The 15,206-nt window shown below is 45.2% G+C and overlaps 1 protein-coding gene across 1 annotated transcript in view; it reads left to right on the top strand.

The window, feature by feature from the left end:
* The window catches only part of coq8aa (coenzyme Q8A-a), a 39,243-nt gene extending 25,597 nt beyond the window's left edge, over positions 1-13,646 (top strand). The window contains exons 7-17 of the mRNA XM_080791078.1: positions 871-948; positions 1,212-1,340; positions 2,733-2,818; positions 3,452-3,592; positions 4,588-4,669; positions 5,102-5,195; positions 7,729-7,870; positions 8,470-8,577; positions 9,171-9,236; positions 11,093-11,179; positions 12,815-13,646. Of these exons, the coding sequence (XP_080647204.1) occupies positions 871-948; positions 1,212-1,340; positions 2,733-2,818; positions 3,452-3,592; positions 4,588-4,669; positions 5,102-5,195; positions 7,729-7,870; positions 8,470-8,577; positions 9,171-9,236; positions 11,093-11,179; positions 12,815-13,165 (1,364 nt within the window). The 3' untranslated portion in view covers positions 13,166-13,646. The remainder of the gene's footprint in view (positions 1-870; positions 949-1,211; positions 1,341-2,732; positions 2,819-3,451; positions 3,593-4,587; positions 4,670-5,101; positions 5,196-7,728; positions 7,871-8,469; positions 8,578-9,170; positions 9,237-11,092; positions 11,180-12,814) is intronic.
* The last annotated feature ends 1,560 nt before the right edge of the window (positions 13,647-15,206 follow it).

Raw genomic sequence — 15,206 nt, 5'->3', positions numbered from 1 at the left:
GCTGCACACAAGATTTCATACAGTATAGGTTAATCTTCTGTTTGACCCCCATGACTGGTCTCGCAACCTGTGTGTGTGTGTGTGTGTGTGTGTGTGTGTGCACTCTGTGTACTTTAGGAATAGCAGGTGTTGCCCTCAGTAATAGACACACACACACACACACACACACACAAACAGGTAGCGATTTGCGTTGACGTCACCAATTGTGTTGATTCATGCAAATCCGTTGAGAAATGAGGGGGGGGGGGTATTTTTGGGGGGCTTTTTGCCTATATTGATAGATATATATAGTAGTTTAGTCGACAGGAAACGGGGAAGACGCACAAGCAAAGTTCGTCGGGATCGGGACTCGAACCCGCAAACACACTGCGGGTTACCAGCCAAGGTGCCTCATGGACCACTGAGCCATGGCCCAGGCCCGGTATACGGAGCGATATTTTTACGACGGACCGTAATGACATCATGCTGCTTGCAAGCGTCAACAAACCACAGCTGGGTTTGAAGGCCTGGGTGACGCGAGGTTGAACAGCTGGTCTGGGTGAGCGTGGGGGGGGGCAGTGTGTGTGTGTGTGTGTGTGTGTGTGTGTGTGTGATTGACGGCAGCAGACACCTGTGCTGAGTCATGGGTGACAAAATGCAACATCAGAGGTCAGAGAATTCCACAGAGAATCCCCCCCCCCCCCCATATGTTGAGACCAGGTTATTTGCGGTGTCATTTGTCCGAACTCACTCTCGCAAACTCACTCTCAGATTTTTCTTTTTTTCAAATGATTGCCAAAGCCTGCTATTGGGAATGAACTCCAACATGTCTGTGTGTGTGTGTGTGTGTGTGTGTGTGTGTGTGTGTGTGTGTGTGTGTGTCTCCCATAGGTCTTGCCGTGGGCTTGGGTTTCGGAGCGTTGGCAGAAGTAGCCAAGCAGAGCATGCGGGGTCCGGCGGAGACGACAGGTAAAAAAAAAACACGTGAACATGCCACTCAGTGACAGTCCCTCGTGGGCCATTATTCTCCCGCTCCAATGACACGGTACAAGCACATTAGCAGTTTAGCAGTGGGCGTGGCTTTCTGGGACCCACTGAAAAATGTGCCATTCGTTTGTACTGTAGCTAAAATGAACACTGGTTCATTCCCGGTTTTCTGGCCTCAACAGTTAATTTGTGTGTGCGTGTGCGTGTGCGTGTGTGTGCGTGCGTGCGTGTGTGTGCGGTCGCAGGCGAGAACGCCAAGACGTCCATCCTGGACTCGGCCTTCCTGTCGGAGGCCAACGCCGAGCGCATCGTCAACACGCTGTGTAAGGTCAGAGGGGCCGCGCTCAAACTGGGACAGATGCTCAGCATACAAGGTGAGGAACAGAGCCTTGATTAGCATCATCGGTAACACCTGTGAAATACTGTAGCCCATTGCCCAAGACAGACAAAGAGGAAACAAAAGGCTTGTGGGACTTGTAGTTCTCAATTAAAAAACAACCAACCAACAAACAAACAAAAAAAGCCCAGTGTTTTTTTACCTTCGGGGTATAACTGGAGGCACGCAACGCACGCAACGTTGTGTTAATGTCTCTATAGAAAGTTAATGCTTTTAAATCGGGTCTAAAATGAGTTAATAGCCCCCGGCCCCGCGGGCCGTTTTGGTTGACTTTGTGCAGTTAGTTAATAGTTATAGTTATTAGTTGCACACGTGTAACTTGTTTACGACGCCTCAAGTTGCAGCGTCCGGCGTAAATCAGACCGTCATTCCCAATGGCAGCTGCCCTCGCGAGTAATTAAGTTGCCACATTATGTCACAGTCGGATACAGTAGATGGTGGTGGAGCCACGGCCGTAAACATGTCACCGGGTTATGATTTGGATTTATGGCTGTTTTTTTTTTTTTTTCTTTTACCTTTTAACTCGATAGGTGCATGGTGTTGCAAAACATTTGCCACGACATTTGGAATTAGCCCATTTTTGGGGCGGGAACCCCTTTTGGTGTTAGCATTATGTTATGCTTTAGCTATTGAAAAATAGCAGATCTACAGTAGGTCTGCTATTTTTGAAAAATCGAAGAATGACTGACACAGAAACATAGCTTTTTCGGAAAACCGTCAGGATTTAGAAGACATTTTCAGAATCTGATCTCGGGTCAAAATGGGTTAGTCTACTGGAAGCCCCCATATAGGTCCCATGTTAGACCCAGAAATATTGGTTAGTAAAAACCGGTTGGACGTAGCGCGTGGAAGGAACACGTTATTAAATATTGGTTAGTATAAACCGGTTGGACGTAGCGCGTGGAAGGAACATGTTATTAAATATTGGTTAGTATAAACCGGTTGGACGTAGCGCGTGGAAGGAACACGTTATTAAATATGGGTTAGTATAAACCGGTTGGACGTAGCGCGTGGAAGGAACACGTTATTAAATATTGGTTAGTATAAACCGGTTGGACGTAGCGCGTGGAAGGAACACGTCATTAAATATTGGTTAGTATAAACCGGTTGGACGTAGCGCGTGGAAGGAACACGTTATTCCAAACAGTTCCCTCCCCTCTCCATCAGTTTAGAATTTAGAGACCAGGATTACGTCATGTCTTTTTTCCTATTATTATTATTATTATTATTATTATTATTGGTTGTACTGTAGTGGTCATCATCATCAGTCCATTGTGTGTGAAGGTATGTGGTGTCATGGCCGCTCCCACTGCCCTGCACTGTTACGTGGTGTACCAACCCCCGCTTGTGTTTGTCCGTTGTGCTCCAGACGATGCCTTCATCAACCCCCAGCTCGCCAAGATCTTCGAGCGAGTCCGGCAGAGTGCCGACTTCATGCCCATCAAACAGATGATGGTACGTACATGCGGTTAACTTTGTTCTGCTTCTCCTCGGAGACGTGTCCTCGCGGTCGACCGTTACAGAAGTTTAATGAGCAACTCGCAAAATTAATTAACTCGAGGCAACTCGTTGATAGAGGTCAGAGTGTGCGTCTACACTGAGAGTGTAGACGTTTGTATTGCATTCGTACACTCTCAGAGTTACACAACCCGCAACGGGGGGCCATTTGGAAACCCACTCAAGGATCACTTTGAGTGTCTCCAGTGAGCCAACATTATGCAACAATGGCAGCATCCCTGACTGTGACCTGCATCCAGACAGTCGCGTCACGAAGACGCAAGATGCCTATATTATAGCCCTAACCCATTCTGGACGGGAACCCCTTTTAGCTATTGAAAGATAGCAGATCTACAAGCTCATGCTACGAGCTTGTATATAGGTCTGCTATTTATTTTTGAAAAGTCGTGAACATTTTGCCGCACGAGCGTCACTTTCCGTCCACCAAGCTTCAGAATCCTGTAGACTTTTATTTGAAGACTCTTACACATTTCCACGTGTGTGTGTGTGTGTGTGTGTGTGTGTGTGTGTGTGTGTGTGTGTGTGTGTGTGTGTGTGCGTGTGTGTGCGTGTGTCTGTGTGTCTGTGCAGAAAGCGCTGAACAAGGACCTGGGTCCCAACTGGAGGGACCAGCTGGAGATGTTTGAGGAGCGGCCGTTTGCCGCCGCCTCCATCGGGCAGGTTCACCTGGCCCGGATGAAGGACGGCCGGGAGGTCGCCATGAAAATACAGGTTGGTGTGTGTGTGTGTGTGTGTGTGTGTGTGTGTGCGTGTGCGCGTGCGCGTGCGTTCTGATAACATAGTTTAGTTTAGTGGAAATTAATTTAGAAACAAAGATTGCCGATGAATGATGTCTTCTGGCACGCTTCCCTTCTCACACAAACGCATGCTTGTTCAGACACACACACACGCGCGCACACACACACACACACGCAGAGAGAAAGGCACAGAAGTATGTCCACGTGCTGGAGATCTGTGGCACTGTGGCTTTTTTTCCTCTTTCCACATCCCACAAATTGATCACACGCTTCTTGGTGCAATGGAACCAGACGCTTGATGTTTATCATGTCCTGTGACGATGAGGATCGGCCTAATGGGCTCCGCTCAGCGGTGAACCCATTCTGACCTGAGATCAGATTCATACGAGGTTTCCACTGGACACACACACTGGTCTGATTAACCCATTCTGACCTGAGATCAGATTTTATAAAATGTCAGTCGTTTTTGTGTTCCTCTGTACATCGTACTACGCAGTAAAAGTCCTCAGGGTTATAGCTTTGGAATAAAACAACATAAAAAACACATGTCATTACTTGGTCTGGAAACATGTTTATATACGGACACGCATTTCCCTCTACAATTGTGTCTCTGTCGATGAACGTGGAGATCAAACTTCTGATTTAATGCACACACACACACACACACACACACACACACACACACGTCATTATTGATTATTTGTCTTATCGATTATTCTGTTGATTACTTTTCTGATTAAGCGAATAAGCTAGTGGTGCTAACCACTCCTATAGACTGTGTGTCTCTGTCTGTCTGTCTGTCTGTCGGATAGTGTTTGTTGACCACCAAGTGTCACTGTTGTGCAGCCTCACACACACACACACACACACACACACACACATATAGTGACGCTGCTGTGACGTTAAACTGTGACACTTTGCCTTCCCTTTGTCTCCCTGCCTCTGTTTTGTCCCACCGTGGCCCTGCAGTACCCCGGTGTGGCGCAGAGCATCAACAGTGACGTAAACAACCTCATGACGGTGCTGAGCATGAGCAACGCTCTCCCGGAAGGTAAAAACAACTGGGCTTTCTTCTTTTTTTTTGGGTTGTTTTTAATTGAGAACTCCCACAAGTCCCACAAGCCTTTGTTTCCTCTTTGTCTGTCTTGAGCAATGGGCTACAGTGTATATATATATATATGCACTTTCACAGGTGTTACCGATGATGCTAATTAAGGTTCTGTTCCATTTGAGTGTACAGTGGTTCTCAAACCTTTTAATTTTCAAGGAACCCCCTTAACTCTTGGAGTGTACAGATGGAACCATTTGAACACTCTCAGAGTTACACGCCCCGTACAGGGGGCCATTTGGAACCCACTCAAGGACACTTGATGGGCATATAGCCCATTACATTCCCTCTCCGTCTCTTTCACTCACTTGTACAATATCTTTCTTTGAGCATAAGCATAAACGTTAAGTCTCTATACCGTCCCACGTATCGCAGGTCTGTTTCCGGAGCATATGATCGAGGTGATGAGGAAGGAGTTGGAGAAGGAGTGCGACTACATCCGAGAGGCCCAGTGTGCCAAGAAGTTCAGGTGAGCCTCGCCTCCAACTTCCACAGCGGATTGCTCCTTTAGTGGGAGCCGTGTCGTCGACGTCGTCGACTAATAGGCCCCAGCTGTGGGGACTAATAGGCCCCCCATTTAGCACTAGGGCTGCAACGATTCATCGATTGATCGTAATCGAATCGATTATTCTATTAGTTGTCAGCTAATTTAGTAATCGATTAATCGCATCGGCAACTAATAACTATTTATTTTTGCAATTTATCATAGGTGATTTCCATGCACTTAGCCATAGTTTAACCCATTCTGACCGGGCACCCATTTTGGTGTCAGCATCATGTCATGCTTTAGCTATTGAAAAATAGCAGATCTACAAGCTCATAGCGCGCCACCGAGTGGCGCGCTACGAGCTTGTAGGTCTGCTATTTTTGAAAAATCGAAGAGCGACTGACATTTTTTAGAATCTGATCTCAGTTCAGAATGGGTTGTTCAGACCAGTGTGTGTCCAGTGGAAACCTCGTATGAATCTGATCTCAGGTCAGAATGGGTTAAGTAAGTAAGTAGTGTAAGTGAAGCAAAAGAGAAGTGAGCCATCTCTCTTCCCTTACAATCTGGTGATAGTTGCCCAGCAGCGACTGCAAAGCTAAATATGACACGTAGCGATTATAATATCAAGAACAAGAACAATGTTTATTATTAAATGACCTACTGTATTTGAGTTCAGACGAGTGCTGTTCCTTCTAGACTGACACATGTGTAGCTGTTCTTTAATCAAATGTACGCAGTCAGAATAAGCCTATAAAGACACCATGAGTTGCTTTAATTCATTTTAATTTTATTTGAATCGCAGCCTAATCACAGCTAAATAAGTGTCATAATCCGATTCATCGGCAGATGAATCGATTATGAAAATAATCGTTAGTTGCAGCCATTTTTGGTGTTTTAAGCATTATGTCATACTTTAGCTATTGAAAAAAATAGCAGATCTACAAGCTCATAGCGCGGCACTACGAGCTTGTAGGTCTGCTATTTTTGAGAAATCGTGAAAATGTGGCCCAGATGTTTGAATATATTCTTTCAGAGTGAACGTTTTCAACGGCATATTATCAGATGAGGGTCGGCGGGCCAAATACATTATATTTTTGGTGGGTCCTTGACATGAACAGGCTTTGAACAACTGACATAGAAACACGAGGCCGTTCAGAAGACTGTCAGGATTTAGAAGTAATTCGTAGAGTCAAGCTCAGGTCCAAATGGGTTAAAATGAGTCACTTGACTCATTTAAACAAATCTGATACCAATCTGGTATCAAATAACAAATCTGATACCAATCTGGATGTGAAACAAAAATGTTTTGTCGGCTACCCTTTTTTCACTGACGGAAACTAAATGGAAACTAAAAGAAAACTAAGCTATCGTGACTAAAACGAAATATATTGACAATATGGTCAACAAATAAAAACTAGACTAAAATGTCAGGGAGGGACTAGTGGAGAAGAGATCCAGTATTTAAGTCATTTTACACATGGCTCCATGTGTAATATATGACTAGAGTCTCCCCACCCATGCCAGTGAACTTGATTCTTATTATACCCAACAGCGCCACCCCATGGTCACATGAATCAGATTGACATGTTTCACCCATTTGGGTGATACAGACACTCTATCACGCAGGCACGCACACAGACGTGTGCCCTTTGCAGTCTATAATAGATACTTACTGTAGCTTTCTCCTTGCTTGTTGTTGTGGTCAGATGTCCCGGCGCTTTGATCCGTGGCAGAGCTATTTAATGGCCGACCTGCTAAAGATAGACACTGTCTCTGAACAGTCCGCTTGTCTGTATTTATCTTCATCATTATTTTCTCATTCTCGGAGGAGAAAAGCCTGTTGTACTCCAAAATCGGTGGGCAAAACCATACCTATATTAAATTGTTTATAGGATCAGTAAAGGATCAAGTAAATGAATACATGATAACCCTTACACAGTAGTAAAGAAAAACGGGTCTGTGTGTGTGTTCAACTTGGTGTACACGGTACATAATTATAACCCAGGGTACATTATGTGTGTGTTCAACTTGGTGTACACGGTACATAATTATAACCCAGCGTACATTCTGTGTGTGTTCAACTTGGTGTACACGGTACATAATTATAACCCAGCGTACATTCTGTGTGTGTTCAACTTGGTGTACACGGTACATAATTATAACCCAGCGTACATTCTGTGTGTGTTCAAACTTGGTGTACACGGTACATAATTATAACCCAGGGTACATTCTGTGTGTGTTCAACTTGGTGTACACGGTACATAATTATAACCCAGCGTACATTCTGTGTGTGTTCAACTTGGTGTACACGGTACATAATTATAACCCAGGGTACATTATGTGTGTGTTCCACTTGGTGTACACGGTACATAATTATAACCCAGGGTACATTATGTGTGTGTTCAACTTGGTGTACACGGTACATAATTATAACCCAGCGTACATTCTGTGTGTGTTCAACTTGGTGTACACGGTACATAATTATAACCCAGGGTACATTCTGTGTGGCTTCCAGGGTGCTGCTGAAGGACCACCCGTTCTTCTACGTGCCAGAGGTGGTGGACGAGCTGAGCAGCAGACACGTCCTGACCACAGAGCTGGTCCCTGGCGTCCCCCTGGAGCAGGCCAATGGCCTGTCCCAGGACCTGAAGAACGAGGTATAGAATATTCTAGTGTTATTAATATTTATGATACTGTAGTGGAGCAGCCCCCGGCCGGGAGAGGCCTCTCCCCAGGAGAACCCGAAGAACAGTGTTGATTTTTGACAGCACATTTTTTGGTTTTGGTTTTAGTTTATATATAGTCTCTTGAATAGTTTTCATTTATAGTTTTGGCCACCCGGAATTGTTTTAGTAGTGTACAGTACAGTCTAGTTTCAGTCGAAATACATATCACGAGATTTTAGTCTACTGAATCTAACATGTTGATTTAGTCGACTAAAATGTATTTTGGCGGGCCTTGATGCCGTCGCAATGACTGCTTTTTAACACTTGCTAAAAAAAATGCCGATCTACAAGCTCACGACGCGTGCTATTTTCAGCATGCAACCAAGTGTAAAATGACTTATACTGGATCTCTTGTCCACTAGTCCCTTCCTAACATTTTGGTCTAGTTTGTATTTGTTGACGAAATTGTCAATATATTTAGTTTTTGTTTAATACTATGCTAACATTATTTCTCTCTCTCTCCCCCTCTCTCTCTCTCTCTCTCTCTCTCTCTCTCTCTCTCTCTCTCTCTCTCTCTCTCTCTCTCTCAGATCTGTTACAACATCCTGCACTTGTGTCTGAGGGAGTTGTTTGAGTTCAGGTTCATGCAGACAGACCCCAACTGGTCCAACTTCTTCTATGACCCACAGACGCACAAGGTGAGTCCGTCTGCGTGATAAAAGGGTGGCGAGACGCCGCTCGTGTCAGGAGTCTCTTCCTGGTTTTTTTTAGACAGCCGGTGGTGGGTCATGGAAGTGAAGCCCCGCCCACGCTTCAACTCGCAGCGTCGGCCAGAAAGCCCCGGAAACGCTCTGCCGACGCTGAAAGTCGCAGTGTGTGTGGGGTGGAGCTTCATTTCCATCCAGCATGCTGTCTGAAGACCCGCAAGAGAGTCCTCCATCTTGCATCTTCGTGACGACTGGCTGGATGCAGGTACTCTGTGTCGTGAACTACATCTGCTGCTGTATCAGGGGCGTCAATCCAGTTATCGTATGCGTTATTGTCCCCTTTTATTGTATGCAACCATTCATTTATTGTCACGTCATTATAGGCAAACATTTTCTCTTTTCGCCCCACAAACAAAGAGCGAAAATAGTCGCTTTGGCGAAGCGTCGAGAGCTTGTGGAGCAATTTTAAACGTGCGGCTTTAGTGGTAGCGTATTTTGTGTCACCGCCTATTTCACCCCTGCATGTTTGATCCATGCTATTAGTTTAGTTATGTTTATTCTAAGCGGCTGTTGCTTCCCTCTAGGTGGCGCTGTTGGACTTCGGAGCCAGCAGGAGTTTTGACGAGAGCTTCACGGACCTCTACATCGAGGTGAGGAGTGTGAGGAGTGTGGCTGCAGTGTTGTTTTTGGCAGCAATTTTAGTCACCTGCAATGTTTTAGTGTTAGTCCAGTTTTAGTCGACTAAATATCTTGAGATTTTAGTCGACTAAATATGCAGTCGTATTTAGTCGACTAGAATGTATTTTGGCGGGCCTTCGATGCCGTCGTAATGACTGTTTTCTTCACTTACTGAAAATAGATGTTCTATTTTCAGCATGCAACTAATTGTAAAATGTGTCATACTGGATCTCTTGTGCACTAGTCCCTTCCTGACACTTTAGTCTAGTTTTTATTTGTTGACGAAATTGTCAGTATATTTAGTCTTAGTTTTAGTCATCATAGCTTAGTCTTCATTTAGTTTCCATTGAGTTTTCGTCAGTGAAAAAAGGTAGTCGACGGACATTTTCCGTCTTGGTTTTAGTCGAGGAAAAAAACACTGCGTGGCTGTCGGTCTGCGGACAAGCTCACGTGATACTAACGAGGCTGATTGGAAATGCTCTTGTTTCTGGTGCACATTGACATCCTTCTCCAATATTTCAAAGTATCTCTGCGGTCTGGAGGAAACCACGTACCCCCAAAAATGTTAATGTTTTTTTCAGGAAAAGAAACAAACATCCAACTCAAGTGGAGTTAGGATGTTTTTGTCAAAGCGCTTTTTTTATTATTTTCATTGGTTCAATATATATTTTTTAACCAACACACCAAGGGTAGAAGAAAAAGGCATGGCTAAACGGGAGGAGTTAGCTAGTTTTGGCAGAAAGATTGAGGATCCAATGGAGGTTAGGAGGTTCGCGAGATTAGCCCATTCTGACCTGAGATCAGATTCATACGAGGTTTCCACTGGACACACACTGGTCTGATGAACCCATTCTGACCTGAGATCAGATTCTAAAAATGTCAGTCGTTCTTCGAATTTTTCAAAAATAGCAGACCTACAAGCTCGTATCGCGCCACTCGGTGGCGCGATATGAGCTTGTAGATCTGCTATTTTTCAATAGGTAAAGCATAACATGATGCTAACACCAAAATGGGTGCCCGGTCAGAATGGGTTAGTCGTTTGCCTGGGACACAAACTATAGGGGAAATAGCAGATCTACAAGCGCCACAAGCTTGTCGATTGGCCATTTGTTTTCTAATTTATTTCTTCGTGAAATCACTGAAATTAATCATTTATATATATATTTTTAAATTCATGAAAAGAGTTATTTGAAATGTGTTGAAATAATAATTTAGAGCTGAGGTCCATTCTACAAATGTCTTCTAAATCCTGACAGTTTTCTATGTCAGTGGTTCTCAACTGTCTTCATGTCAACGACCCCCAGAATTATCTGTATTTGTCCGCCGACCCCCCCGTCTGAAAGTATATAGTTCCAGGGGACGTCCCAGAAGCAAATCGTTTTCACGATTTTTCAAAAAAATAGCAGACCTACAAGCTTGTAGATCTTGCTATTTTTCAATAACTAAAGTATAACATAATGGTTAAAACACCAAAAGGAGAGGCCTGGGCCCCATGGCTCAGTGGTCCAGGCACCTTGGCTGTGGCAATCCAGCCTGGCAGTGTGGCCGCGGGTTCGACTCCCGATCCCGACAGCCCTCACTGCATGCCCCCCCCCCCCCCATCTCTCTTCCCCATTACCTGTCTGTCCGCATACTGTCTGTCCCTCCATAAGCATTTACTTCCCGCCCCAAAATTGGGTTAAAAACTAAATGTAGGAAAGCAAAAAAAAAACCAAATAGACCCACACACCAAATGGGCTGTTTGGCGACTGACCAGTGGGATCAGAGGAGGAGGAGGAGCCAGTGTGTGTGTGTGTGTGTGTGACGGAGCTCTTTGTGTGTTTCGCAGGTCATTCGTTCAGCGGCCAAAGGCGACAGAGACGGCGTTCTGAAGAAATCCATCGAGCTCAAGTTCCTCACCGGATATGAGACCAAGGTATGTCTGTCTGTCTTGTCTGTCTGTCTGTCTGTCTGTCTGTCTGTCTTGTCTGTCTTGTCTGTCTTGTCTGTCTTGTCTGTCTTGTCTGTCTTGTCTGTCTTGTCTGTCTTGTCTGTCTTGTCTGTCTTGTCTGTCTTGTCTGTCTTGTCTGTCTTGTCTGTCTTGTCTTGTCTTGTCTGTCTGTCTGTCTGTCTGTCTGTCTGTCTGTCTGTCTGTCTGTCTGTCTGTCTGTCTGTCTGTCTGTCTGTCTTGTCTGTCTTGTCTGTCTGTCTGTCTGTCTGTCTTGTCTGTCTTGTCTGTCTGTCTTGTCTGTCTCAAGTAACGCCGTCAATAAGTTGGCAAACTATATTACTGTATAAACAAGACGTGCAACTTTCAATAATACAACACTATATATACACCAGGGGTCGGCAACCTTTTTTTGACACGAAGCGCCATGTTTTTCATTTCCTTGATAGTCAGTCTGTGCCATATGAACATTAAGTTATAATTATGCCACCACATCAACTTTAAACATTGCCCAATTGATTTAGATTTGTCCATACATAACGACCTTTTCCCCCCGTGCCAATGTTGGCGTCCGTACCAAAGGTTGCCTGCTCCTAACCTAATATACACCCTCATCAGTGCTACCATAGTGCAAGACGAAGGGAAATGAACACGTGTCACTGCGTGTTCCACAGTTTTTGTCCCCCAAACTTTTCCTGTCAAGGACCCCCACATTGACACATTTGAAAAGCTATTCCGTACATAGGACGTCGCCACACGTCATAGGGGTCCCAACCGACGCGTACATAGGACGTCCTCAGACCTCAATGATACCGGGGCGAGATAAGAATATTCTGATTTTTTTCCCGTAGCTTGCCGTTGACTTAGCTGTTAGCGCAGCGGAAAAGAATGACTCGTCTCTCCTAATCCCACGGCCGCTCTCCGTGGTCATGAACGGATCGACGTATACTGGCGCTTCATTTCTGCTCCTCGTCCGTCTCTCCCGCAAAAATATGAACGCTTTTTTGGATCATATATCGTTATACATCAAAACGATCGCAATGTAAGCTAGCTAATGTAAAGTAAACTTTTTTTTTTTAGTTGATTGTTTCCGGGTCGTGGGTTTCAGAGTAAAAAGCGACCAGACAACTCTGGCACCCCCAGAGCTTCCTATTTTGAAGAACTTCCGGCACTGATTGTGTTAATGGAAATTCTATTTCTGGGAGGACCCCAATTTATGTTGTAAAATCAATGTTAAAGGTATATTCAGTGATTTCACTTAATTCAAATATCACTTATTTTTTTGTTTTGTTGTGATACTACTATAGAGTGTGCTGACCATATAAGGAGTTCCTCCCTGTCCCCAGTTAACCCCTGGGGGTCAAAAAACCTTAGGTTTCGTTTTTTGGCTCTCTATCCTGATTGGATGAAAGGCTTAGGTCCCACAGCCAAAAACGAAACCTAAGGTTTTTTGAGTGAAATCACTGAATATACCTTTAATTTCACTCTGAGTTACAGACCCATAAGGCTTCCAAACTTACGCGTCTCTTTCCCGGCACGCTCTCTCTCTCTCTCTCTCTCTCTCTCTCTCTCTCTCTCTCTCTCTCTCTCTCTCTCTCTCTCTCTCTCTCTCTCTCTCTCTAGGCGATGCTGAACGCCCACGTGGACGCGGTGATGATCCTGGGCGAGGCCTTCGACTCCGTGGAGCCCTTCGACTTCGGCGCCCAGTCGACCACGCAGCGCATCCACGACCTCATCCCCGTCATGCTCAAGCAGCGCCTCACGCCGCCGCCCGAGGAGACCTACTCGCTGCACCGCAAGATGGGCGGCTCCTTCCTCATCTGCTCGCGGCTCGGCGCCAAGCTGCCCTGCCGGGGGATGTTCCAGGGGGTGTACGAGAAGTACTGGGCGGACCGCCGCCAGCAGGGCCCCACCACGACCGCCGCCCCCGCTACCTCCGACGACGACGACACCACCACCACCACGGCATTATAATAAGCACCAATTCCCATTTCCCCCCCGAGAGACGGTTGTTGTCATGGGACGGGATCCTCATGGGGCCGATGGATGGATGGATGGATGGATGGATGGGACTGAGGGAACGGACGGAAGGGGGAGGAGAGGTACAGAGCCTTCGGTATAGGAGAAGTGAGTTTGGGGGGCGATGGTTTTGCTTTGAGACAGCCATGGTTTATGTGTGTATGTTGTTGTGTATTTGGCCCCCCCACACGGATATCCACCCATCTGAAAATATCGTGTGCCGCCACGGAGGAGATTTGGGGGTGAGGGGGATGGGGGGAGAGAATAAGTACAGTATACGATGAGGTTTTTATTTCAAGAATTTCCAGATTTTTTTTTTCAAAATGCTTTGAAAATAGCAGATCTTTTTAAGTAAGCAGCTATAGCAGATCCACAAGCTCACAACACGTCGTCGCGATGAGCTGGTAGATAAGTCAATTTTTTTCCCCCGAATAGCCGAAGTGCATGTCATTTTGCGGGGGGGGGGGGGGGGGGGGGGGGGGCATGGAACCCCCTCAAGGTACCCCTGGGGGAGGGGGGGGGGGGGGGGGTCCTCTGTCCTCTGTGGGACCCCACTGTGTTAGCAGCTGCTATTTCACTGCCAGCTGAGTTTTAGGATGCTGTCTTTTTTTCTCCCCACCACAGAGATGCGATGGGATTTTGTGTGTAAGACTTTTGAATGCTCGAGTTTTTTTTACGTAAGTAAAAGTATTAATACTGCAGTAATAGTAAAAAATGTACAAAAGTATTGAAATTAGAGCGCAATTGAAAATGGACGAAACTCACTGGTTAATACTTGTTAATAGTAACTGGTTCTGAAAAGTGTGGTTTGTATAGACCTCGTGTCTATATATAAAAGCTGTAATGCGACACACGTTTGATAGAGGCTCTCATAATATTCAACGACTATACAGTCATTTCACTGACATTTAGCTGTCACTCATACTTTGCTGGATATGGGCGTCGCGCTCCCTGGAAATAATACGTTGTTTTCGGTAAGCGGCAGTATCGTAAACAAATGCCGCATTGGTCCGTGGGAAGTGATCAAGTTTAGATTAATTCGGGGCCATCGAAACAAAACGTGACGGTCTCGTAGAATCTGCAACAAGCGAATGTGAAATCAAAGAGAGACATTTTTCAGATTTCAACGTATGGCATCATGTCGTTTGGAAGCATACAGCCTGAACTGTCGTAATAATCCACGATCCTCATGAAACAATTTAAAAATAAAAAGAATCATAAAATACATGCCTTGTATGTACTTGTATGTCGCACATTCTATCAAATCTTTTCGCAAAATGTCAACAGTTTTGATGATTTCTTTTTATAGAGAGAGAGAGAGAGAGAGACAGACAGACAAAACAAAGAGTACAGCGTAGTAATGTAACTATTAATGGTGACCCCCTGAGTGACAGGAGAACCCATAATATTATGCTTTCAAACGCCTCTTCTCAGGGTGGTCTTTTGCTCTGTTTTCTGAGTAAAAGGAAATGGTCGAATAATAGGAAAGCCTTATTTCACATGACGGAAGCAATTTGAATCTGTTCGTTCGTTCGTTCGTTCGTTCGTTGACCTATTATGATCTTTCTGAGGGCATGGAGTTGAGACTCCGAGGAACTGCTCCATTCTCGACCGTGTGTACAGCTCACAGCATCATCTGAATTGGACCCTATATCGCTTATTCAGAGGCAGATGTACCGATAATGGAGCGCTCGATATGCACAGCATGAAAGTCATTTTCTTTTTTTAGCTCGGTGAATGTGCAAACGGAAAGGCCCAACGAGGAGGTTTATATGGAGGGCCTAAATAAAGGGTGTTCGCTGGTTTATGGATGTGGCGAGAGAGTACATGCAGGTGGCTGGACTGACCCGAGGAAGACGCGGAGAACTAGCCTGGCACAGACAGGCCAGACTGATGTCACTGCATAGATGTTAGTCAGGAACTTCAGACTAGTATCACTGCATAGATATTAGTCTGGAACTTCAGACTGTAATATCACTGCATAGATATTAGTCTG

Source organism: Protomyctophum bolini, assembly GCF_963924005.1.
Source record: "Protomyctophum bolini genome assembly, chromosome: 19".
Taxonomy (NCBI): domain Eukaryota; kingdom Metazoa; phylum Chordata; class Actinopteri; order Myctophiformes; family Myctophidae; genus Protomyctophum; species Protomyctophum bolini.
Note: the sequence above shows the minus strand (reverse complement) of the source record. Positions and strands in the feature narration are given on the sequence as shown.